A 25156-nucleotide genomic window follows, 5' to 3' on the forward strand; every position below is an offset into this window, starting at 1 on the left:
GGACATTTGTCACTAGTGTCAGGCATGTGTGTTACAGTAGAATAGGGAAACGCTTGATTGTATGAACTGGACTATCACTGTCACAACACCACAAATCTTTTGCGCCAAGTGCATAGATCGTCTCTCGGTAAGTTCTCTCAGTATTGGGTTGCATTTAACACAGAACATGCAATACACATTTGAAAGCCATAAAAAAAAAAGTCATAAAAAATAATACAAGTGAAAAATGAAGTCAATAAAGAGTCAAGTGCAGTCATATTTAAAAAAAAAATTTTTTTTTGTAATGACCAACGTTCCGCTTCATGTTGAGCTCTTATGCTGATGGGTCGTCTTATCCTGGTTTATGATGCAGCTGAAACAATGACATTTACCTTATCCTTTCTTTGCTTTTCTTATCTTATCTTAATACATACTTAATACATAATTAATACACTGTTTTGCAAAACATAATGTGCTGTAACCAGCCAAAATCCAGCTTGAGTGCTTTCTCATTCTCATGCAAGTGTGTTATATAAAAGAAAGGTGTGTTTTCTTCACACCAATGCAATGTATGCACCAGGGACTCAATGAACGTGATAACGTGAAAGAAAGCAGAGATTATTTTAGATTCCTGTGTACTTAATAAAAGAACGAAAGAAAATGAGTTCCGATTGCTTGGTCAGGCAGGCTGAAATATTCCCAACTGATGAAGCTCCTCGCTGCACACGCTCCACTGAAGCACGTCTACAGCCTCCCAGACCGCACTCTCCTCTCCCCCTCATTACACACATCTGAGAGCACTTAGGCACCAGCGCTCCGCTTCTTTACTTAGAACGAGCAAACAAACGGCAGCAGGCGTGATGCTGTCGCCCAGGAGAGGGTCCGGCAGCAGTGGGGCCAAACAGCGCGGCAGAGCATTCCAGGCATGTCCGAGTTGAGAGTTCTCGCCCTCGGGGGGTGTGCCGAGAGAGACGTATCAGCTCGACTCGACTTACCTGGTACAGCACGGTGGTCATCGTTCGGCTCGGAGGGTCGGATTTAGCACTGCATGTCAGCTGCAGGTGGGTTACGCCCGCCGTCTGGAGGAAGAGCTCACCTTCGCTACAGCGAGGAGGTCTGGGTAAATCCAAGGAGACCGGAATTTTCCTCCCCGCTTTATCTTTCCCTCTCTTACTTTCTCTCTTTTTCCCCTATGTTGGCCAGTAAATGGTTGCAAAAGACCAAAATGCTGTGTTTATGGCCAGGAGCAGGCGAGGGGTTAACTTCAGCCCAAGGAGTCGATGAGTGTGCGGCGTAAAAATCTGGTAAGTCTGGCTGCGGGCTATCACTATTCCCCCTTTCCCTCTCTCTCGCATTCGCCCTCCTCCTCTCTCACTCTCACTGGCTTCTTCTCTCACTGTTAAGGCAGTGAGAGAGGGGAGGAAAAGAGAGAGAGAGAGAGAGAGAGAGAGAGAAACTTGGACTTGGGTTTGACGCACCACCCCCGTACGTCCACCCACCCCTTTCCTACAGCAGCACCTCCCTCCGCCTCCTCCTTCTCCACCACTCCTTTCTCCCCAGCGCCGCTACTCTCGCTGTTATCAGGTTCTCAGCTTACAGGTTAAACATGAGTTGACAAGCTCTGAGCCACCCGCCTCAGCCCCCAGCAGCCGGTTACTACCATCACACTGATTCTCTGCCATTAAAATGTCATTACATCACAACGTCCCAACGTATTTACACTAATTTGTATCATTTATACAACATGTACATACTTACACAAGCGAAATATGATATCCACTACCAGCCAAGAGCAAAACTGAAGACTCAAAGCTATGAAATGAAACATATTTCATATTTCAGTTTCTTTGAAGCAGTGAACTTTTGATGCGATGACAGCATTTTGCACTCTTGGGACAAGAGTCCAGAAGGAGTGCTTTTTGTTCCCTCATGGTAATGACCATCTTGTGAAGCTGCTTATGTTGACGGCAGTCATAATGTTAAAATGTCGTTCGTGCAACATACTTAGTTTTCTTCCACTAAAATATATACGTTCAAATAGAAATATGTTTCCTTATTTAGATTCTTCAAGATAGCCTCCGTCATTGTCTCCTTGGCCACTGTGTTTTGTCAAGTTCCTGCAATAACGAAAGCTTTGAATATTCTGGCAGCGCATATATTTTGTTCATGTTGAGACAGAATAAAATTACAAAGCAAAAGACTGAAAGGTTTTGTAAACAGTTAAAAAGGCATAAAGCAAGCCATTCCTTAAGGAAACAAAGTCGGAAAAATGATTTGTTTTATTCCCAGTGTATTATTATGGTGTCAAATATGAAATATCTCGAAAAAACCACATCTATAAAGCAGCGCTTCATATTTAATTATTGGATTCTGGTAAAACATATGTTTCGTAAGGACCTACTATCCCACAAAGCCGGAACATTGTTCTAGCCCGTGAATAAACTCAGATGTCTCAGGCTGATAAGGCCTGATAGTAACACTGTAACTGCCGAGGGCCACGTACTGTACATGCTGCTCTACACCGGGGCCAGGTTATCTGTCCACTCGTATCTATATGGAACAGGGGGGCCGACACTGGATCTGTAGTTCTTCTTTGAAGAGCCTGGCCCGAGCTGTAGTACAATGTGGCCTCTGTTGATCCCCCATCTGGGAGGGAGGAGGGTCGTTTTCCTCCCTCCACGTCCCCCGGATCAAACACCGAGGCCCCCCCTTTCTTCACTGGTGGGCCAATGATGCATCTCAATCCAGATGTATATATAAGACATGCAATTACTATGAAATATGTTACAGGGCACAACTGTCACACTGTCACTGAGTGCAGCCCTATGCACCAAGTTCACTAGTCTCAGCTAATGCGTCCTCATGAGTTTCGTAAATTGATCGTACATGCCGCTTGGTAGCATCTGCACCCTGTACTGCCAAATGCAGCAAATCTCCAAAAACACGCCAAATGCATAAATATCACCAACGTTTACGTGTCTTTGACCTTACGCTCTCGTTCATTGTCAGTTTAATTATTGGATTCTACTGAATGTAAGCTGCTCTGGATAAATGGTGTAAATGTAAATGTAGGTTTAAAAAATTGTAAAAGGTACAATTTAGGGTTTCACTGAGAACAGCATAACACAACAGCAAAAAACTCAAGCTTTTGTTTGGTGATCTATGAATAATTACACGGATGGAAGTCTTCTTCAAAGTAAAGTAGCTGTTGAGCTGTTGTTCCTGCAGTTGTTAACCAGATGTTGGCACGGCCCGGGACATCTAATCTGCTATTAATGACAAGCCGGTATTTGAGAAGGGGCGGAGTGGAGCGGCGAGCTGGAAAAAAAAAACAACAACTCGTTGCACTTGCTGCGTTCCGAACGCACATTAGTCCGCCGTCTGCAGACGCGGGGACTTCCCTGGCTCTAAGCGTCCCGGGACGCGGTACGGACGTGAGAAAAGAGTTTCCCGGTGAGGTGCTGTTGTGGTACCAGTCTGAAATATTTCCTGTGTCCTGGCTTTTATTATCTTTTATTACGCCCCTGGTGCTGCCTGTAATAAGCATTGACATGCTCGTAATTAAACCTCAGCTCCATGTGTACCGGCTGTGGTAATTTTGTCAGGAAAAAACAAACAGCCTTGCCTGCATTGCTCAGGTAGGATGGAACGGCCCTCCAAAGAACAACGTGGCCTTGTAGCAGGTCGTCTTGGGAATTCCAAGGAGATTCACAAGACGACTCACATGATTCGTAAGGGGTGGGAGCACGGAACGTCCTGCTGGCCAATCAGGGCTCCTGCCGGGAGCCTGCCACAGCGGCTCTGCATATGGATCGCACACTTCCAAGCTGGGAAAGATCTGACACAGAGCGCTTCCCAAAAGTCCTGGCAGGCCTGATGCTAACTCAAAGGCGTACCACGCTAAATCAATGCCACGAGTTGAATGCCGCGTGCGTGGCTATTCAGTGCAAATGAACAGAGACAGATTCTCCACGTTGAAATGTCAAGTGTTTGTTAAGTATGTATTATGCACAGTTGCACAATGTTAGCTTTGATGCTGCTCGTGAAAGCGTCTCAGAGTGTACGTCAGCTCAGATTTGCTGCCCATGTTTAACAGCCCAGTAAAAGCAGGACATGCAGACGTGTAGCCGGCATCCATAAATCATTTCTCAGAGCATGTGCAGGAACAGCAAGGAATGAGACACAATCGTCAGAGCAGGAAGAGAACAGCCCTACATGATGGTGCTGGACATCTCCGGACTGGATTAGCACGGTGGTGGTGATGGGGCAGGAATTCTGCTGACTTGGACGTGTGGTCCAGGGCTGAGACAGACAGGCCTCTGTGGGTGTAATCTCAGAAGCAGCTGCCGACATGGGAAGAGCATCTCTGAAGGCTCTGGGCTGAGTCAGGACCTTTCCCAGCAGACTCAACCTCAAACGCAACACTCATGACATGCAGCGTTCCCATCTGGAGCAATCGAATGACACAGCCCATATGGAGAAACAATGGTCGAGTGGGGGAACACACTGAATGTTCACAAAGGGTGTTGGATTACAGTGTGTTTAAGGTCATCTGATAGCTAACCTAACCCAGCAAAATCGATCTATTTCTGTTCTGTATCTCGCCATGTAGTGGCTAGAACATTAACAATTCCGCACAGAATCAAGTCCATGATTACTGCCAAAGGACAATCCACTGTGTACTGACTCCATTACTTCTGCTCATTACCGAATTCCTCCAAATATGAGACAAATAAAATTCAATACCAATTTTTAAAATATCCTACTGGGCACCACCTACCGGTATTACATTACTGATGACAACCTTTTTCTGTTTTATTTTAACCAACAAAGTCTGAATTTAATGGTAATAATAATGGTAATAATAATGGTAAAAAAATAATATGATAATTCAGGTTTATTAGCAACAGACACAGGATTGTTGCTCATTAACGAGGATGGAGTTTCAAGAATGCAATGGATTCAGGCCCATCGTAAAATTGTTGCAATTAATTTCTAATCATTTTACAATGTTCAAATTAATTAATAGAATTCATGCACCTTTTGTTTACTTCTTGTGTGGGTTAGGGATAATTAGTGGATGCAAAAAGTCTTCCTAGTCAGAGACAATCCATACGTAAATGTTAGGCCAGATAAGTTTGATTTGAATCCAGGTTCAAATCCCACTTACTACCATTGTGTCCCTGAGCAGGACATTAAACACTGAGCATCTCCAGGGGGGGACTGTCCCTGTATCTACTGATTGTAACTCGCTCTGGATAAAGACGTCTTATAAAATGTCGTAAATGTAAAATGTAAATGAAAGCTTGCATCGGAGCTTGTGTTCCTTTATAAAAGGAGCCGAGCTCCCCTTGTCAGCCATTAAATTAAAACAGTTCCCTTTCATTCTCTTTTGCGTCACACCTCTGGCCTTTAACCCAGGAATAACTCTTCATTCTGCTTTTCACTTGGCCTGCTGTTTACATTCTTTCCAGTGTTTTACTCCATCTTGCCAAAGTTTTGGGCGTTTCAGTTTGTTTCTCCAGTCGTATCTAAGTGCAATGGTGACGATGGGAAAACTGCATCGAACTGAGTCCACGGAAGACCGATGATGGGACACATTAGACAACATTGTTCCGGAAATCCGAATTGCACAAAGTTATCGTAAGGTGCTTCCTACTTCAACAGACCTGAACGAAGGCCGCGCTCTTCCTGGCAAAACACTTCAACGATGTGCTCTTTCACAAGTGTTTACCGAGCCGCCTTATCGGCTATCAGCCCGTTGCAAACTCCCATCTCGCACCCTTCAGGCCTGCACCTCACCCACTCAGCAGCACTTTCCCAGGGACATCCAGCACTCATCCAGGCTAAATGAAAGGGTGAAAAAACACACATGCGCTGCTAGCATAACAATTGTATCGCCTTTCCCACTACCGCAGCGCTCGCATGCCGGCGTAGATTTCTCCCACTTCTCTGGTGTTGGCGTTAGCTCCGGTGGGAGCCAGGATGTTTCTGATCAGGCTGTAACTGCCTCCACAGGGTCCGTTTGATCCCAGCCTGGATGGCTGTCCTGAGGCTTATTGGCCTGTCTTATGAACTCTTATGAGCTATAGGGACGAGTGGAGTGTGAAGCTTCTCAGTACGCAAGAAAAATGTAACCGAAGAAGGTGTCTGCATTTACATCACAAACATGCATTAGAAGCAAAACTTCTTTGTTCCTCTGCTCGTGTGGCAAGGATCACATTACCCCCCCCCCCCAGTCCCGCAGTGCCTGTGACCTATGTAATCATTCGCGATTTGCTGCTTTCACCACTCTGACAAATGGCTCCATCCCTGCTGGGCAGGGGGGCGGCTGGCCTCACACTTAGCACACTGCCACGCTATCCCAGGCACGCACCGTGCAAGCTAATATCATCCGACGGCACAGACGGCCCTGGGTCGCCTGTGTAATACAGACCTACTCCTCAGACGCCCCCTGCAGAGCAAAACATTAAGCACCACGTATCTGTTCATCAGCCTCCGATCACACGCAGGAAACCACGAGCAGCAACCATTTTCAGCAGCAAGCAAGCAAAGAGCCTCTGATGGAACCTTATGTTATGTTACGTTCGGTTTTGCCTGATCATAGAAGATAACATAATTGCATTGTGCCAAAGGAAAAAAAATCTCTGCAGATGCCAAGTGGGCAGATGAGAGGGAAAAAAAATGCTGATTAGATCGTGGAGCACCCCAGGATGGAAGGATCAATATCTACTCATCTGACTTGTGCCGTGCCAACAAGACCTTTCTTATTGTATTCTGGACAAAGTGAAAGGGACGTCCTGTGACTTCTAATTCAATTGGATTTATGTTCCCCCATGCACAAATGATTTGGGCTTTTTATTCTGGACAAGCAGCTGTGAATTACATAAGCGTGTTTTTATAAGCTGCATTTTTCTGCCCATGCTGCATGAACACATACCCCTGGCTTCCTATAGAGAACTGTTTCATGCCACTTCCTGAACCGCAGGAAGTCTCACTCCACAAAGTACAATCACAAGAGCAGGAAGTTCTTATTTCTCAGCAGCACTTCGCCGGGTTGATGCACCTCTGAGGGACGGCACTGTTAGCCATTAAAACTCGAAAATATGATATGAGAACCTCTCGGAAAGGCCCCGCCCAGGAAAAGGGATGGAGAGCTGTTCCACTAGGACTGATGGGCACACCCAGATAGTAATACGGTTGTGTGAAGCCATTGTTCGTCAAGGGCGAAGACCGGTACCGCACTGCAGGTCTGTGGACGCGAAAATCCTGACCAGCACAAAGGCAAAATCAAAGTCTGGGGTTTGAGCCAAGAGGGGAGAAGACTGAGGGGCTGGGAGGGGAACGGCAGAGCCTGACCATGCTGGGCGGTGCCAAAGACTTCATCCCCTTCGACAACGGCCCCCTCCACGCACACAAGCTCACCCTGCTTTTGTGAGCAAATTCCCTGTTCCTAAAGCTCCCAGCTCCTCGTGCCAAACCCAGACTCCAGACTACACCCCTTGAGAAGATGAAACTGCTTCAGCCATAATCCAGAAAGACACGGCTTTTCAATCACTGTCGGGTAATAAATCATCCTTAATAGCAAACTATCCCTTTCTCAAGCAAGTCTGTTGGAATGAGAGACGGAGAACGGGAGGCTGAGGGAGAAAGTAGAGTCAATCTCCTGCCCACTGCTACGGCTCTTTCCTTCACACAGAGGAGGGGAGAGGAAAGTGAAGCCACTTCTAAAGGAGACACCACCACTTTAGCATATGAGGAAATGAGCCGTGACCTATCGTGGAGCAAATCCGCAGACAAAACCACAAACCCGATAAAAGCACCACCGCCAGCTGAACCGTGGACACTGGCATAAAAAACAGGTATTACTCATCAGCCATGGGTGGATGAGTTCAAACTCATCGCTAAACCATTACTGTCGCCAATTGCTGCATTTCCATGCCTGTTATGAAACCAAGACCTGGTCTCTTGAGAGAAGCAATGTCTGTTCAACCATACCACACCTTGTATTTTAAAATGTCCTGTAGACACAAAACGTGTTGCTGCTGCTTCATGCTATATCTATATAGCATAAAATAGATTTATGTTAGTTTTGTTTTTCATCACTGCACAACTGACCTAAATTAAGACAAATTAAATTTGGCATCCATGAAAGATTATTATCACTCCCCCTACTACAAGACAGAGATGGGCTCTCCCATGCATCAGTAAACATTCCACCTGGTCCAGACCAATTCTGGAAAAAGGAGACGGGGTTAGCTGGACTTCCAGAGTCCACAGTCCCGAGTGCAGGTGGTGTGTGAAGGAGCCCTGTGAGGAAGAGCTCCAGTCCAGAGCACACTTCCTACCAACCACTTCCTTCCAACCAAACTCAGTACAGAGCTCATTTACATTTACATTTACGGCATTTGGCAGACGCCCTTATCCAGAGCGACTTACAACGTGCTTTCAAGTTACCATCGATGAAGAGATCAATTACGGTTCACTAGCACCCCAACTATGAATACATCTATTTTATTCACTCTGTTGTAGATTCTGTACAAAAGTTCGACAACAAGAAAATTACAATTTAACCTAAATATTCTTTAAAGAGGAAGGTCTTGAGCTGCCGTTTGAAAATACTCAGTGACTGAGCTGTTCTGACCTCGAGGGGAAGTTCATTCCACCACCGAGGGGCCGAGACGGAGAAGAGTCTAGATGAGCGTCTTCCTTTTACCTTCAGAGCTGGAGGGACCAGGCGAGCAGTACTGGAGGCTCGGAGTATACGAGGTGCAGTGCGAGGTGTAATAAGGGCTGTGAGGTAGGATGGTGCTGCTCCATGTTTGGCTTTGTAGGCCAGCATCAGTATTTTGAACCTGATGCGTGCAGCTACTGGGAGCCAGTGGAGGGAACGTAGCAGAGGGGTGGTGTGGGAGAATTTGGGAAGGTTGAAGATTAGTCGTGCTGCTGCATTTTGTATTAGTTGTAGAGGTCGGATGGTACATAGTGGTAGCTCAGACTCCCAGCCTCATTATCACACACACCTGCAGCAGCACACACCTCCATTCACACACACTCTCTATCACTCTATTTCTGTGTATTGTTTGATGGGCACGGCTCTCAAGGACCATTCTGTGATTACACATCTGACACGGTTCAGTGTGAGTTCCACTTTAAAATTTGTTTCAGTAAGGCCTTAACAGGCTGAGCTGTCTGAAACCTTAAGTGCACTGTTTTCATACTAGTGCTAAGAACAGTGCTATGCGCTAAGCATGGGGGTTGTTGACTAGTGTAAACCCAATGTTTTAAAATAAAACTCCTGCATATGATATATAGAATGAGATGGGTTAAAATCATCCAGAAAGAGGCAATAAAGGGATTAAGAGCTGGCAACCATCAGATCTATTAATAATAACATGACTAAAGAAATTATGTCAGAATAAAAAATATGCACCAACAAAAAAAACATTAGTTAGTTTCTCTTTCTCTTCACAAAGTTCAGTCCATCCAGGTCCAGCATTGACCACTGAACTTAAAAATTAAAATGAAATTAATAAGACAAGCAGTGGTCCCTGAAGTGAAACAGATGGATCAATCAAAGCTCCTTCCTCTCCAGGTGAGAACAGGACAAGTCATAACCAGTGCTGCACATTCATAGCGTCTCTTTGACACAGCTGTGCATCGAGGGCCCAGCAAGTAATTTAAATGAGGCCTATTGTTCTCCTGCCAAAATGAGATGGGGGTGGAATGGGACGAGAGCCATTCTTGCATGCCTGCACACTGACCCAAGTTACTGAAGCTAAGTTAGCTGATGAGGATACACTCTATAAAGGTAGCATCAAGAAAAGGCACAGCAGCTCATAGTGTTGAAACCATGCTTCAATAGTCAAGATACAGTATGAAGTGTGTACTTGTGCACCTTAAATAGACAACATTAGGAAGGTCTTTTGAAGAAATGGACAGAATGGCAGGCCCAGGTCCAAGAAATGTAGCATAAACTCTCTGCTCTCACCTTGTGTCCTTAAACAGTTCACATGCAGATTAACCATCTACACTTTAAAAAAGAACACGACTTGTCAAAAGCCCTGACATACTGCAGTATCAGAGAGACCGAAGGGTAATGTAGGAATTGTTCACACTAATATTCCAATGTTGTCTTTGTTGTTTATGGCAAAGAAACTATGAGAAACTTGGGAAGCAGTCACTCCACTGACAATTACTTGGATGCGAGCAATGGTGTGAGGTAGACACATCTGTTGGCTGCATCCACTCGGCCAGGACATGTGTGTTGGAGACACCCAAACAAGACAATGTGGGATTTGACTTTCTCCCAAAGGAGTTCCACCCAAACTCTTGCCACAACCAAGCCCAGTTGAGTCACTTACAGGGTCCCTCATTCACTATAGTAACTGTGACTTGCTCTGTTGGACCAGGAGCCACAAAACTTCTCCCGTTGCTTTCAGAATGACCTCTGGCTCTTACTGGGGGCAGCTGCTTTACGATAATGTTCGATTTGACCTGGGTCTCTGAAAGCAAAAACAAAGTCTGTTTCGCTGAGCCAAACACACAGGGTTTTGGCTTTGACAACAACACCACCGAGCTCTCGCCACATCAGACAGGAGGAAGGGCAAACTGCAGCTCCTCCAGAGGCAAAGACAATAAACATGACAGGGTTATAAGTCTCTCATTAACAGCGGGCAGTCTAGAAAAACTTCACTTCAAGTCGAGAGCCCCCAGCACCGAAGGAAATGGACTGAGGAATCGCACAGACAGTAAAGACGTGGACCTGATGGCCGCCAGTCCAAACAACAGCAGGATTTTATTTGGTTTGGAGAGAGGGATGGATATTGGTGGGAAGTTCCAAGGGCTGGGGAAAGAAAATGAAATTATATTTCTCATCAGAGCAGGAGGAAAAGCACATTAAGGTGATTAGTTCAGACCAGTGTCTTGTCTTGTGTTCTCCCATGATGCCCTTTTCATTTTCATTTTTCATTCCCCTCATATCACACTCATCACATTGCTCATGGACCAAGGTCACTGTGCAGGGAACACATGCAGAAACTTCTCACCAAGCACCAAAAATTTGGCCTTCAACTTTTCAAGTTAGCAAAAGAAGGCCCTGGGTATTTTTTTTATCGATTTTCTTTCTACTGTAATACACCCCACCTGTCACTGGGTGGAATAAAGGAGTCTTGAAAGCTAGGGCTAAACTGTGCTGCTAGATAGCTGGGAAGATAGCATCTCCACAACCGAAGCTCTTTCTCAGTCTGCAAAGGTCAGGACCTACCAAAATGGCCAAAAGAAAGGGAAGTTCGCAACTGCGCTACTGTAGCTGAAATTGCTGAAAATATTCATGCCTCACATTGCGTTCAATTCCAAATGACCATGAAAGTTATTTTAGGATGCTTCTCAAGAATAAATGGTAGAAAAAAAGGAAAATTTTTGTGACATTGTCTCTATAAAGGTAACATCAAGAAAAGGCACAGCAGCTCATAGGAAACCATGCTTCAATAATCAAGACACAATATGAAATGTGTACTTGTGCTCCTTACATAGGTCTTTTGAAGAAATGGACAGAACGGCAGGCCCAATCCAAGAAATGTAGCATAAACTCTCTGCTCTCACCTTGTGTCCTTAAACAGTTCGCATGCAGAATAACCATCTACACTTTAAAAAAGAACACGACTTGCCAAAAGCCCTGACATACTGCAGATGGCTTATATGGAGACATTTGGTCCGCAGAGGCTTTTTAAGAGGAGTGTTTTTCACACATACTGTACATTTTTTTTCTCAGGGCAATTTCACAGCATCGTGCAAGAGACCTTTGGAGCAACTCTGATGAACGTGGCTGAGCCAGCAAAGGAGCTGTTATAGATGCTTTTTTTTAAGGTTCCTGAATATTTATCTACACAAATGTCCCTGCCACTTCCAAAGGCAGCTTTGTGATTTTGTATTTATTTCCTGTCTCTCAGAGCGATGTTTAAATGTTTTCCATGGAGCTGTTTGCCCTCTTTTCACACTCCCAATGGCTTCCTCCACGCCTGTGAGTAAAATGAATAATTTAGCCTCCTACTTAACCTTACTTACCTGCATTTATGATCGTCTAGAGACTATCACTTCATTTTCCAGGCTATGGAATGCAAACCAAGTCCAATCCCGCTGACGGCACTTTAAGACATGCCAGCCCGTGATCCAGGGCAGAGCACTGAACCCTGCATGAACTGCAAATTAGGCGGCCTTACACCAGACTAACTAAAACGCATGAATGGAACAAATACAGTGAGAGATCTTACTTTTGTGCGAGGGATATTTTAATATAGGTGTATTATAAAGAAATTCTTTCATATATTCTCATTCTGACATTATTATTTAAAACATTTAGAAAATTGTATTTCCCAACATGCAGTATATAAAATAACATAACATATCACCTATGTAAAACAAGAAAGAACAGCTTGACAGTGGGATGGGTCTAAATCATCCAGAAAGAGGAAGTATTGTGCATGAGAGCTGCCCAACGCTTAACACTGCGCCTAAAGACACTTTTAAAACAGTGCCCGTAGTCTCAAGTTCGGATATCCCACTTCCATTGTCCATCAAATGTAGAGCTGCATGTTTCTATGGTTTTGTAACAATGGCGTGGGCATATTATTTCAGAACAAGTGATCCAATGCAGCTTTAACGCACACCTGCTAACTCTTCCTTGTTCACCCGGAAAAAGGACATTTCCCTTTAAAGCATGCAGTTTAAAATCTGACCTCCGGGTGAATGTGATTGTCACTGTACAACACACCAGCACAGCACACTGGGCACACAACAAAATGTGTCCTCTGCATTTAACCTGTTAGCCTTAGTTGACAGGCACCCGTGAAACAGTGTGTGGGGATGGTACTTTGCTCAGTGGCACCTTGGTGGTTCAGGATTTGAACCCACAACCTTCCAATTATGGGTCCACTTCCTTACCCCCTATGCATTTAGCTTCCCAAAAGGATGAACACAGAAAAAAAACACATGTTGCATGCATCATTATTGTTTTTTTGCTCGCATTTGCTGTATGTTTGTGTACTTTTACGCAGGAAGAAAATGAACAGCTTAGCTCGCAGAGTTGTGCTGGAGACGCTTCACACCGTGCCGTGAAGCATATCCCAGTTCAGGTGTTTACTGGGCCCTGTTACAATCATCACGCACACCGGACCCTGTGGAAGTTACACAAATGGTCCGAGGGTTTGTTTTCCATGGCAAGAGGTTATGCAGGGGCCGTGTGCAAGTCTTACCTAAATATGGAAGTCGGGCTTTATAACCTAACAAAACAGCAAGGAGTCCAACTAGCTGAATAACAAAGTGGGGGGGGGGGGGGGGGGGGGAGAGTTGAATTCCAAATGTGAGAGATCATATAAGGATTCAGTTTAGCAAAAGGGAAGGGTTATGGGGAGGGTCACACTAATGTCTTTTAATAAATAATTCATAAAAACCTGCCTCTGGGCACCGCAGGCCTGATTGAGTGCTGATTGCAATCGGGCACGCCAACGTCATTCCTTCTTTTCTTTTCTTTTTGCACCACAGCTACAAAAGTGGGATCCTGAACATTCGAACTCTGACACTGTGCTTTATGCCTGTGCATCAGACCTGTTTTCCAAAAGCTGCTCAAATTTGTTGCCAGGGCTCCCGACAGGATGGATGGAAAACAACTTAATCCAGCCGCTACTGTTTTTCCCCGCACTCAGCTTCCTCCTATTCAGGCCCCTGTGTTGCACTTGGTTTTGTTTTTTGGGGGCGGGGCTGGCTTTCTTCTTGTGAAAGCATGTATGGCTTGTTCCTGTTTCGAGGTAGGAAGAGGATAAGCAGCCTAATGAGGTACTGTATGCATACCTCACACTGTAAAAAGTCACCTTGACTGTCACCTAGCAACCCCGCGTCCCCCTCTCTGTGCGAACGGCACAGGTCTGGTATTTCCTGCAGGCTGGGCCGAGGCAGTAGGCAGAGGCTGGCGCTCCAACCAACACCAGTCCTCTAATGGCTGCCAGATGGCAGGGACGGAGGGCACCGGTGGTGGGTATGTAGCTGCAACCCCTTGCTGTTTTATACCCCAAGCCCCCCCAAAACCACCCCCAACAAACAAGAATGCAGTTCTGTTGACTGTTCTCTCTCTTTCAGTGCTGCGTTCTTCTCCGTGTCCCTTACTTCAAAACATCTCTATCACGCAACGACCGGCCGGAAATCTAGCGCAGACTTATTTTTAGATGGGGCCAGTCGTGGACAAGCAAGGGCTCAGCCAAGCCAAACACAAGCTGGGACAACGTGCACTTGTTTTGAGACCCTTAAGACTTTCAAAGAATGGCGGACGGCTGCTGCCGCCAAGGTTCTCATCCTCATCATCGGCACTCTATTTCCTTTGCGATAAGGTTTGCTGGCTTTGTTGAGCCTTCAGCCACAGATGTTTGAACAGGACATGTGAACTGTGCGATTTGAACCCCTTTCTGCTAATAGGCAGACCTATTGTTGACAGCACTTTGAACACTCTCGTGCGTGCGGGTGTGTGTGTGTGTGTGTGTGTAGGAGTGTGTCTTTCTAAAACTGATCTTACCTTCACTTCACACTTCTTGTGGCAGGCTATCCGGCACACTGCAAATGAAGTAAAAAAGGTTTCGGTCAAACACATTCTTATAATAATCAATACAAAGAAATTATAAAACATTTGGATTGGTTGGCAAACATTATAATCAGGCTGAAATGGCAGTGGCAATTTCAAAGGCAGTGTCACAAAACAGAATGTTAAAAAAACAGATGTAATTGTCAGAAATAAGTGTAATACTGGTCAACCTGCTCGCTTTGTACAGCTTGCAGGGTTGGGCAAAATAATTTCTGAATCCTGAATCATTTGAAAATTCATTTGAAAACTAGTCCTGGGTTTTGAGAGGAGCACAGACATGTGACCTACCCTGCATCCAAAATTCCACACCAACATGCTATTAAAAATAATGTCCAAAACGTATAAAACCAACAGAACACAAAGTGCATGCAAGCACTGGACACTACGCTGTCTTTTACATTTACATTTGTAGCATTTATCAGACGCCCTTATCCAGAGTGACTTACAATCAGTAGTGACAGGGACAGTCCCCCCCTGGAGACACTCAGGGTTAAATGTCTTGCTCAGGGACACAATGGTAGTAAGTGGAATTTGAACCTGGGTCTTCTGGTTTATAGGCGAGTGTGTTATCCACTAGGCTACTACCACCATGTGTGTTGAGCCTCTGTTGGCGAGGCTCTGCCCTGTTTGAATATCCCACAATGCAATGTGGTAGTGATGTCAACCACAGCGGATTATGGCGGACAGCAACCAAAGCACAATATGTGACTTCTGACACACGTCTGGTTGAATCTGTTAAACATCACTGTGTGCTGGCTGTGAAATCTTCCGTCATCTCTCGCTTTGGAGAAACTATTTTTCTTTCGTTCTCATTGTTGTCTCACAGAAATTATATTATTATAGGTAGATATTAAGCAGACCTCTTTTCATTTTCTTCCCTAGTGGACGTTATACAGCTAATTTGCCCACTTGTGGCATGTTAGGCACCAGCGTGAGATCCAAGTTAAATATTATTTGCTGTAACTGTGGAGACGTTCTCCACCATCCATAAACATTTTCAGGCTCTTGCAGCTTATGAGGAGCCCTCAGTCATTCTTAGGGTCTGGACTCACTTTCCCAAACGTCACTCAAGCTTCCACAGCAGGACATTCCTGCATCCTTAACATGTGCCAAAGGGTCTGATCTCTTTCTGTTTATCACCAGTTCCTCATGGAGCGTCAGACTCCATCACTTGTCTCTCGTTGCGTTGAGACGAGATGAGAGGGGCGGTTACTGGAACACCCCGGCCAGGCCCCCCATGCTCCGGCCCTGACCCCGGCTCAGGTAGCTGCGCACCGAGGCAGTCCGGCATCTCGCCGCACAGAGCCCACACTGTTCCCCCAAACCTTCGCTGTCACTCGCGCCCAAACGGGGCGGAGCCTGGCCAACAGAGGCTCTACACACAGGAACCTTGTTTCCGTGCCGATGAAATACCACTTCAGAGCCACACCCACCGGCTCATTGGGATTGGATTTCAGGGCAAGGGGCAGGAGTGAAAGGCTGATATTCACGGAATAAGCATGAACCCAGTCTCGGCGGATTCACACTTTGGCTACAAATCGGGGTCGGCGTGGGAGGACACCTGGTCCAACCAGTGATCCGCTCTTAAAAGGGGTAAAAAAAATCAATAAGGGGCTCTGAAGGGGTCCAGATGAATTAGCTGCTTACTCTGGAGCACGGCGTGTTTTATGTAACAGACCATCCCTTCCCATTCCGGATCGCATTTTTGAACGTGTGTGCAATATTTATTATGATGACTTTTTAAGCCATTGGTTTAGCGCCTAAAAGCAAAACTCTGACTGCGGCCGCCATGGAAAACGGTGCTTTGGCTCAGATTTTGCATATTTTGTGGATTCGCTGGATATTATCATTAGCATATGAGCCTGCTGTCGGGTCGGATGTGAGAACGCCTGGAGAATTGATACCTGCCTGATTCTGGCGGGAGCTCGAGCACTTCTCATTAAGCAGGCAGGATCTGGCAGTCCAGATCTTACGTTCCTGTACCACACATTTAAATGCTCCACAGTCACATCAAACAGCAGATACAGGAAGATTTCTTATTTTTCTCAGTCAGGACTACTGAAACTACTGTGTATATCAGTATACAGCCACAGGCCATTTATACCAAATACGAGGTTTAACTGAAAGATTTGAGTTCTGAACTGAGCTCAAAGTGAGTGCTAGGTGCCAAGGACACTCAAGTGTTAAAAACAGTTTGGTCCAGGAATGGTTTGAGGAACGTGGTTGACTGATTTGGCATTCAAATTCTCCAGATCTGGAAAACAAGGCGTCTCACTGCAAAATACCATTGAACACCTTCAGAGGTGAATGGGACCTGCTCTCTGTAAGAGCTGTGGAAAAGTCTTCCTAGAACAAATGTCCTAAAGCAAAATCATATTGAGAACAGGAATGCTCTGATCACGTTGTTTATTAAGAATATTAATAAAATATAATCAATGTGAACTGTAGACTACAGTCACTGGAGTCATGGCATGACATTCTGCATATTATTTCATTTAAAAAATCATAATTTTCATAAAATCTCATTTGTATTATATTATATTGTATTATATATATGCAGTTGTAAATATGCAGTATGTTGTGCAATACGTTTTTGACTTTTGTGAGTTTATGTGACATTTATTTTATTCTGACATACTCCCAAATGCATTTGAAACCTGCAGGGCTTTTTATCTGAAACTTCTAACCTCCACAGCCATGTTATTTCCCTTATGTTTTCACTCTGGGTTAACCGCTATTGACAGTATCCCATCATTCAGTCTGGGGGTATGATGGTACATTACATGCCTCGGGAGCAGTGGCCTCCTGACCATTTGTGCAGCACAGCCCTCGCAGAATAAGCTTAAGCTTAAATATTGTCAGGCCAGGTTGCCCGACACCGGGCCCAACACTGGGCCCGACGGGACGCTTTGCCAGCGAACAGTATGTGCCGAATCTCACAGGGGAACACAGTCACTCAGCGGCACAGGGACTCTGAGGACCCACCCTCACTGACCGGCACATTCTGCAGCACATGAGCTCCCCAGAGCGCTGGGAGAAGCTGGAAGAGGAGGAGGCGGAGCGACAACTGCCATATTGGGTGTGAATACAGCCCTGGTCCATGGCCTCTCTGAGCCTTTGCCTTGTTAGGAAGTCAGGTCTTTGGCGCATAAACAGACAAGGGCGTTTATGGGGGGGGGGGTGATCTGGATCTGACTCAGGGAGGGAGGAATGTTCTTAAAACGCGCAGAGGGCCCATGAGCGGGTGGGGGAGGCATTTCCTCGCTCTGGTCGTTGGAAATGTGCCCCGGACTCCCTCCAGGGAAGGGCTGTGTAGGGCTGTAGATGGAGCACAATCAAGACACGTGGGCCGGGGCATTTCCTGCAGCTCAAACACACCGGCACGCTGTACCACTCCGAGCCTCTCCAACACCTTCTGTTGAATTCGGACTACACGTCCAGGCCCACACTCTGTCCTTCACACTCCATAGACGTGTCTGCACATGATCGAATATCTTGTCTAGTTCTCCTCATGCATGCGCTCTATCCTGGCCTGCAGGAAGCCGTCAAGCCGTCTCCCTTGTCCCCATCATACCGCTACCAGGATCCACGGTGCGATCGAGTGAAATCTTGCCCGGCCACAGCACTGGCGTGACGGTTTACTCTGCGCCACACAGCTGGACAAACATGGGGTGGGGGGTGAGTGGGTGAACGAGTGGCACGTGGAAGGTGATTCACAGACCTGCAGCTTACAAGAATGTCACTGTAATTAACATACTTTTCATCAGAATTTTGTTAATGGCAACAAAAAGATGAACTTAATCACTGGTGAAAAAGAAAATCAACTGTGTGTATATATATATATATATTGTGTGTGTTGGTTTGTATTTTGGAAGCCAATAGCAAGAATGTGTCAAAAGTAACCTCACTATTTGAATAATTGTCACAGCCGCTCACCACCAAGCTCCCAGGCGAGGCACAGACCCCAGAGGGAGGTCACCCAGAACCAGAAGAGGGGGAGACCAGAACCAAGAACCAGCATAAAAGAACAAGCAGGCAGTTTGCCTTGTTATCCTTGGTTAGGGTTGACTTGACTACCAAACCCTTACCTGCTCACCCCAGTCCGGTGGCCCCTCTTGCGAGAAGTAGTGGCCCGCCAAGTCCAAGAGCCCCCACTGCCAGAGACCCTACCAGACCACACGTATGTTGCCGAACCACCGTCCCCAGACTCGGCCTCTGCAGTTACGCATCAGCAGTGACCCATCACGCCAACCAAGACAGGGACCGCCCACGACATTGCTGGTGTTCGACTGGGCCGGGCACCCACACCCATGCCATGTTCACTGTCCTGGCTTGTGTGTCTGTGTGTGTGTGTGTGTGTACGTGTGTATAGGGAGGTGTGTATGAAATAGAGGAAGAGACAAAGAGCGAGAAAAACGACAGTATTTCTTCAAAGTCATAAAAAAATAGCTTGGGATAAAAATGAGTGTTTCCCGTCAGGGGATGTTGGATAAGTATAATATCCTGTGTGGAAGAGCTTCCAGAGCCACCAAAACACTCATCTGTAGGCGAGTGTGAGAACGAGCCCCTGCCACAGGATGTAGGCAGCACATTTGTTGAAACAGCTGTTTAACATGTAACACCAGAATTTTCCTGTGCATGTAAAATGGCCAATGGTATTATGACATGTGTAAGTCTAGAAAAAAAAGCCATGGTTTGGCAAATGTTGTACGATCCAAACCACCAAGAGTTCTTTGTTTGTGTAACACAGTTTACTCTCCCATACTGCCCTCTAGTGGTTAAATAATTGGATACTGAATTTTAGTACTCAAGTATCAAATATGTTCATATTTTTCATATGAATAAATATAAGTGATGATTTATATTTATATAAATCCCAGCCATAGATACATATATCACATACATAGGCTTAGACACATAAGTCATGGATTGTGTTTTTATGTATACACACCAAACAAATATATTATAATTATAAATTATATACGTCATGCTAAACACTCCATTTATATCAAGTTCATATAAAATATACACCAAATAATTATCGTCTGATTACAAGAAATGTAATGTTCAAAAAGACTACACTTTTTTAGACATCCAGAAGAGGGCAGTGATACTTCACAGATTTACAAATGCAGTGTAACTCAGTTCTTAAAATATTCCTCTTTTAAATCACATAAACATGAGACAAAGCCCTGATTATGCTTCATTGTGGCTGATCTTATAGCGTTTTAAAATTAACCTACGTCAAAATGTTAGGGTAATTTAGAAATTGTTTCTTGCTGAACCCAGATTTTCACAATTGCAATAAAAAGACCTCAGATGGGTAAAAACTCCAGTCCAGATGATGCTCATATTGTAAATAACTCTGTTTGCTGGAAATTTCTGTCAATACATGTAGAGAGGAACTTTATCAGCAACAATTAGTTTTGAACAATGCTGGAAGAATGCTGTCTTTGATAACCCAAGTCGGTCAGGTTAAAAGCTTATTATCATTAGAAAATAATTTGCAATGACCTTGCAAAATCATTGAGCTCAAAGCAGTTGCACTGATTAAAGATGCAATAAAACTAGCCAAATTCACACTAGTACAGTATCTGCATCCACAGATGTGGATTCAACTACAACATTATTTCAAATATATATATACATACATACATACATACATACATACATACATACATACACACATATATATATAAAAAATAATTGTATTCAAACCCGTTTCATATTTTTATTTTTCATGGAAATTTCTAAACAACCCTCGACATCTGAAGAATATTCTCAAAGCATCATCCTTTTCTCCTGTCACATTATCCTGATTAATGAAAGAAATGATGGATGAAGAGTGGCACAATTTAGCTGATTAGGCTAATCATAATAAGATGTGCACAGAGCCACAGTTTCACAGTTGATGACCATGCATATCATCCTGCTAATACCATTTAAGGCATTAGTTGTAATTCATATTAAAAGCCTGATAGATCGCATGAACCAATGCATTTCTTGACGCCTGGTTGATGCCCTGACTGATGCATCCATGTGATGCATCAGTCAACAGTGCAGAGAACCTGTAGCGCGTGTGCGAGTGTTTACAGATCCGTGTGCATTTGTGGAGTGAAGGCCTGCGCGGTGCATATACATTTGTGTCTGTGAGCGTTTGCACGCGAGTGGCTCTGTGGCTCAGAGGAGGGCCTCGTTCCCGTAAGCAAGCCGAGCCCTGTCCCCAGAGTCCATCTCCGCGTGGCCCAGCTGCCTGCCAAACTGCGTCATCCCATGATGGATCCATTGTCCCAGAGCCTAGCAACATATCCTGGCAACGCTGGAGAGGATGTGTCAGGTGCTGGAAAAATTGCCAGCTCCTGCACGTGATGCTGCTTTGATTGTAAACAGAGGAAAGATGTGCTGGGTGGGTGTGTCCCTCCCTGAGTGTCACACATTTGTCACTTTCATCAGCCAAATATATAAAGGCTGCTGGAAACGCCACAAAAATGTTCTTCTAATACAACCATTTAGACTCATTTCTAGTAGAGGAGGAAACAATAAAGCTTTGAAGCTTTATGTAGCGGTACATCAGGGTCGGCAGTGGCCAAGAACACAGAGTGAGGGGTCAAGTGACAATAGCAATGGAAGGATTTTATTCCAGTGGTTCTGGATCCTGTTCCATATGAGCTGTCCATCTGGCTCCATTCTGCTTTTGCTGTAAACCAATCCATCCAACTTTAGGTCCAGCGTTGTTCTGATCAGTCACGTGCACCAAAAGTGTTCCAGCAAACCAGCATCATGCTCAGTTGGGATGACACAGAAATGTTCTAGACTTAGTGCCAGTAGTGCAACCCAAATCCCTGTTCTACCATAGCCAGTTCCCGGATCGAGCTCAGCCAACGAATAAAGCAGTAACCAGCACGACCAGCACTCCACTGCTCTCCAGAGTTCAGTCAAGGTGCCTCAACAAGGTATTTTCTGCATGATCATCTCCATCTCCAGTGGGTGGTAGTACCCTTGTGGGTAAGACCCTCGCCTATGAATCAGATGAGAACAATATCACACCTACTTCAAACTCCACCTACTACCATTGTGTCCCTCACTTAATCCTGAGTGTCTCCAGGGGACTGTCCCTGTAACTACTGATTGTACGTCGCTCTGGATAAGGGCGTCTGATAAATGCCTTAAAAATAAATCTAAATTATCTGGGTTGAACTTTTTTGTGTGTGTTTGTCGGTGGACAAGGGCTTTCAGTTTGAGAAAGTAACTGTCATTTTTTTTCACTTTGAAGTCTCTATTTCCTCTTTTTTAATTTTCAGTGACATTTCGAAACAAGTTCCCTGTTCATTTTTTCCACTAGTTACCCAAATCCACTTTCTCTTCTTCCCTAGATTCCTTCTGGTTTGTATATCTGTGTGGTTGCTGGTTAAGAGTCAATTTCTCTGACTATTTCAACTATAAACTACTGAATAATCCAGCTTCCATACCCCATTCACAACATACTGCACTTTGAGAATCAAAAGGATGCTTTTACTCTCTACTTGTCTTCCACTGTAAAAGGAGCAGCACAGGTGCTCAGGTCTGACCTTGATTCTTGTCTGTGTGAGTCACGGAGTGCCTGTTTTCCGTCTGCGGCGCGATTTTTATCTAGGATAATGCGGCATCGCTAATTTTACAGCTGCTGCCGGCATCTTCTGAAGTCTTGCGGCTCGTGATGACTCCAGCACCGGAACTTCAACATGAGAATTACGCAGCTTCACTTCCCTGTGGACCTGTACTTCAAGCACCCGATTCAGCCGTTGTACATGTAGATGTACTGGGTGGTAGTAGCCTAGTGGGTAACACACTCACCTATGATACAGAAGACCACACAGGTTCAGACCACTTACTACCATTGCGTCCCTGAGCAAGACACCTAACCTTTACTGTCTCCAGGAGGACTGTCCCTGTAACTACTGACTGTAAGTCACTCTGGAAAAAGGCATGTGATATATGCCATAAAATGTAGTTGTAAATGTGGATTCCTGGTGTAGGCTCCATGGATACATGGATGGAAAAGGATACATGGATGGACGGACCGATGCATGAAATCCATCTTCTTGTTACAAGCAAATTCTGAGACTGACCGAAAGGCATCTTAAATCCCCAGAAGCTTTCCACTGATGAAGTGGCGCTGAAATACTGCCCGTCACAGCAAACGGGACAGCGCCTCCTACACTAACCATAACAAAAGGGACAGTGGGAATGATTGATTCCATTGGGTCTTTAGTGAAACGCCAATGTCTGATCAATACAAGCAGCTCTACACAAAGCTGCCTTTTAATTAAAGAAATCAAGTGTCCTGCTATAAAGCACAGCGATATTAAATGTATCGGCCCTTAACTTAGCATGTAAACAGGCAAATTATTTCCAGGTCAGGGTCACAGGGACACTGGAGCCTATCCCAGCAATGTTCTGAACAGGGTGCCAGTTCATCACAGAGCAGACTCACGGTCCAATTTTAGCTTCACCAACTGCATGCTTTTGGTATGTGTGATGAAACTGGAGCGCTAAGACGACAAGCACACAAACAAAGATGCTAGCCAGGAAAATTGGGTGCCTGACCACACCCTGTTTGGCTGATGCATCCCACCATATGAACTTTTCTGCTATTGTGACTGTCTTGTTCCGTGTGTTGTCTTTTTTATAAACCTATATATGCATGTTTGCTCTGTCTTTTGAAGTTTTGAGTGTTTAAAGGTCATCTTGACGAGAATGTAATTTTGAATACCTCATGCTCAACCAGCAGGAAGAGCAAGCAAACTGCAATCCTCTCCACTGGGGGAAGGTTCTAATACCTAAGTGGGCCAATGGCAAACAATGGCATAAGATAACCGATTGGCCACTATGATGAAGGAAGGATACATGGCGCTGACGGCGTGCTGGTTTACAATTTGCCATGGAAGTTTCAGGACGGCTCCAGTCAGCAAGGGGAGGTTGGCTGCCCCCAGAAATACCGTGCATCCGTTTCACAAATGGATGTGACCTGCGAAACATTGGCTCACATGGCAAACACATAATATCTGCCTTGGCAGGAACAAGGCCTGAAATATGACCACTTCCTTTGTCTTGTTACTTATGAAACCATAAATCTGAACACTTTATTTATTGACAAGGTCATTGGTGGAATATAAAATAATAATGAATATATTAATATTCTTTACTTTCTTTACTTTACCTTCTTTAATATCGTTTACTTTATTTAGCAGACGCTTTTATCCAAAGCGACTTACAAGAGGAAGACACCAGCAATTCTCGATATTCATAATATTCATTATAATCATGATCTTTATTGTTGTTACAAAATATATGACTATTCAGTCTATGTGTATACACTAATATACACTACAAAATATTAGTGCCCTGAATGAGTGAAAGAAGCAAACTGCAGGGATGGCTCTTTTGTTTGAGGAAGCTGGGAAAGGGATGGCCTCGGTGTGACAGGCAGGGGAAGTGGCAGTAAAGCTGTGCTATCACAGGCTTCCTGCCGCAGCCCCAGGCTGGGAGCAAGGCTATCCTGCACAGCAGACGTTTCCACCATCCCGACCAGAGTTGTGACGCTGAGTGTGAGTGTGAGTGTGAGTGTGAGTGTGTGTACGCGTGTGTGCGTTTACACCGACCATGATAGGTGTGATTAGACATAACGGCTGAATGGAAATAATGCTGTACAGCTCACACCCACAAACCTGTCCTTGTTCTTACTGATTCCTTGCCAAAGGCCCTTAACCCCAGGTCACCCAGAGGAAATCTGCCAGCATAAAGCCGGGTTTTAGGGCTCTATGGGATCCAGCTGCTTTACGGCAGTCTGAAGAAGTAACGCAACCACTGGTTAACTTAATAAGGGTTAATTATTAGTCTAATTGTCAAAGGGGCTAGTTTTGTGACAAGGGCAACAAGCTGTCACTCAGGACAACCAGATGCCGTGCAGATCCTCTCCAGAGCCTCGGAACACACAGACAGGCAGGCGTTGCGTACTGACCTCGGCAAATGAGCCCCTCATTGCTGACTGGCTGCTTGCACACTCCGCAGTGTTTGCCCTTCTTGAACGTCTTCACTCTGAACGTGTGGGAGTGGACGGCTTCAAACTCTTCCGGCTGCAAGAAAACAAACAAAGAAATATGCCTTGGTTAGTTTCCTAAATGCACTTCATGCTCTATGTTAAATATGCATAGGGATATGGACAGAGCCTTCTGTCCCTTCTCTGAGTCCATTTTGTCTGTTTTGATTCATGCTTTTGGAAAGCTTGGTTGCATCAAAGCGAATAGTGACCAACTGGCATCTCAAGATTGTCACAAAAGAAAAATACCGAAATTTCTCTCATTAGTAAAACAGGTTGAAAATTGTCAAAAGGTCTCACGGACTACAGCCATTTGTATTATTAATAATGCATTAATAAATACATTATCACCACATAAAGGTTTTTTTGTCAAAATTGTGGAAATTTGGTATTCTGCCCTCTAGTGGATATAATGCTTAATAGAGAAGTCAATGCGAAGTCCTTATTTGTGTACATAAATGGACCTTTTT

At 44.9% G+C, this 25156-nt stretch overlaps 1 protein-coding gene and 1 long non-coding RNA gene across 13 annotated transcripts in view; one reads left to right on the forward strand and one right to left on the reverse strand.

Annotated features, from left to right (window-relative positions):
* The window catches only part of tns1b (tensin 1b), a 152792-nt gene that overhangs the window by 76466 nt on the left and 51170 nt on the right, over positions 1-25156 (reverse strand). For 9 of the 11 annotated variants that reach the window (XM_028990927.1, XM_028990933.1, XM_028990934.1 and 6 more), the window contains exons 2-3: positions 24609-24723; positions 14543-14580 (exon numbers count right to left, since the gene is read on the reverse strand). In XM_028990927.1, coding sequence (XP_028846760.1) covers positions 14543-14580; positions 24609-24723 — 153 coding nt within the window. Of the gene's footprint in view, positions 1-974; positions 1381-14542; positions 14581-24608; positions 24724-25156 lie in introns of those variants that run through there. The other 2 variants (XM_028990937.1, XM_028990936.1) reach the window with 2 other exon arrangements.
* LOC114796608 (uncharacterized) lies at positions 775-13270 on the forward strand. 2 transcript variants are annotated; one of them, XR_003750760.1, is made up of 4 exons: positions 775-1099; positions 1183-1283; positions 11753-11847; positions 11931-13270. It is a non-coding gene; the product is annotated as an uncharacterized LOC114796608 (long non-coding RNA). The 2 variants fall into 2 exon arrangements; XR_003750761.1 differs by having other exon boundaries at positions 775-1093.

Source organism: Denticeps clupeoides, chromosome 9 (assembly GCF_900700375.1).
Source record: "Denticeps clupeoides chromosome 9, fDenClu1.1, whole genome shotgun sequence".
Classification (NCBI taxonomy): domain Eukaryota; kingdom Metazoa; phylum Chordata; class Actinopteri; order Clupeiformes; family Denticipitidae; genus Denticeps; species Denticeps clupeoides.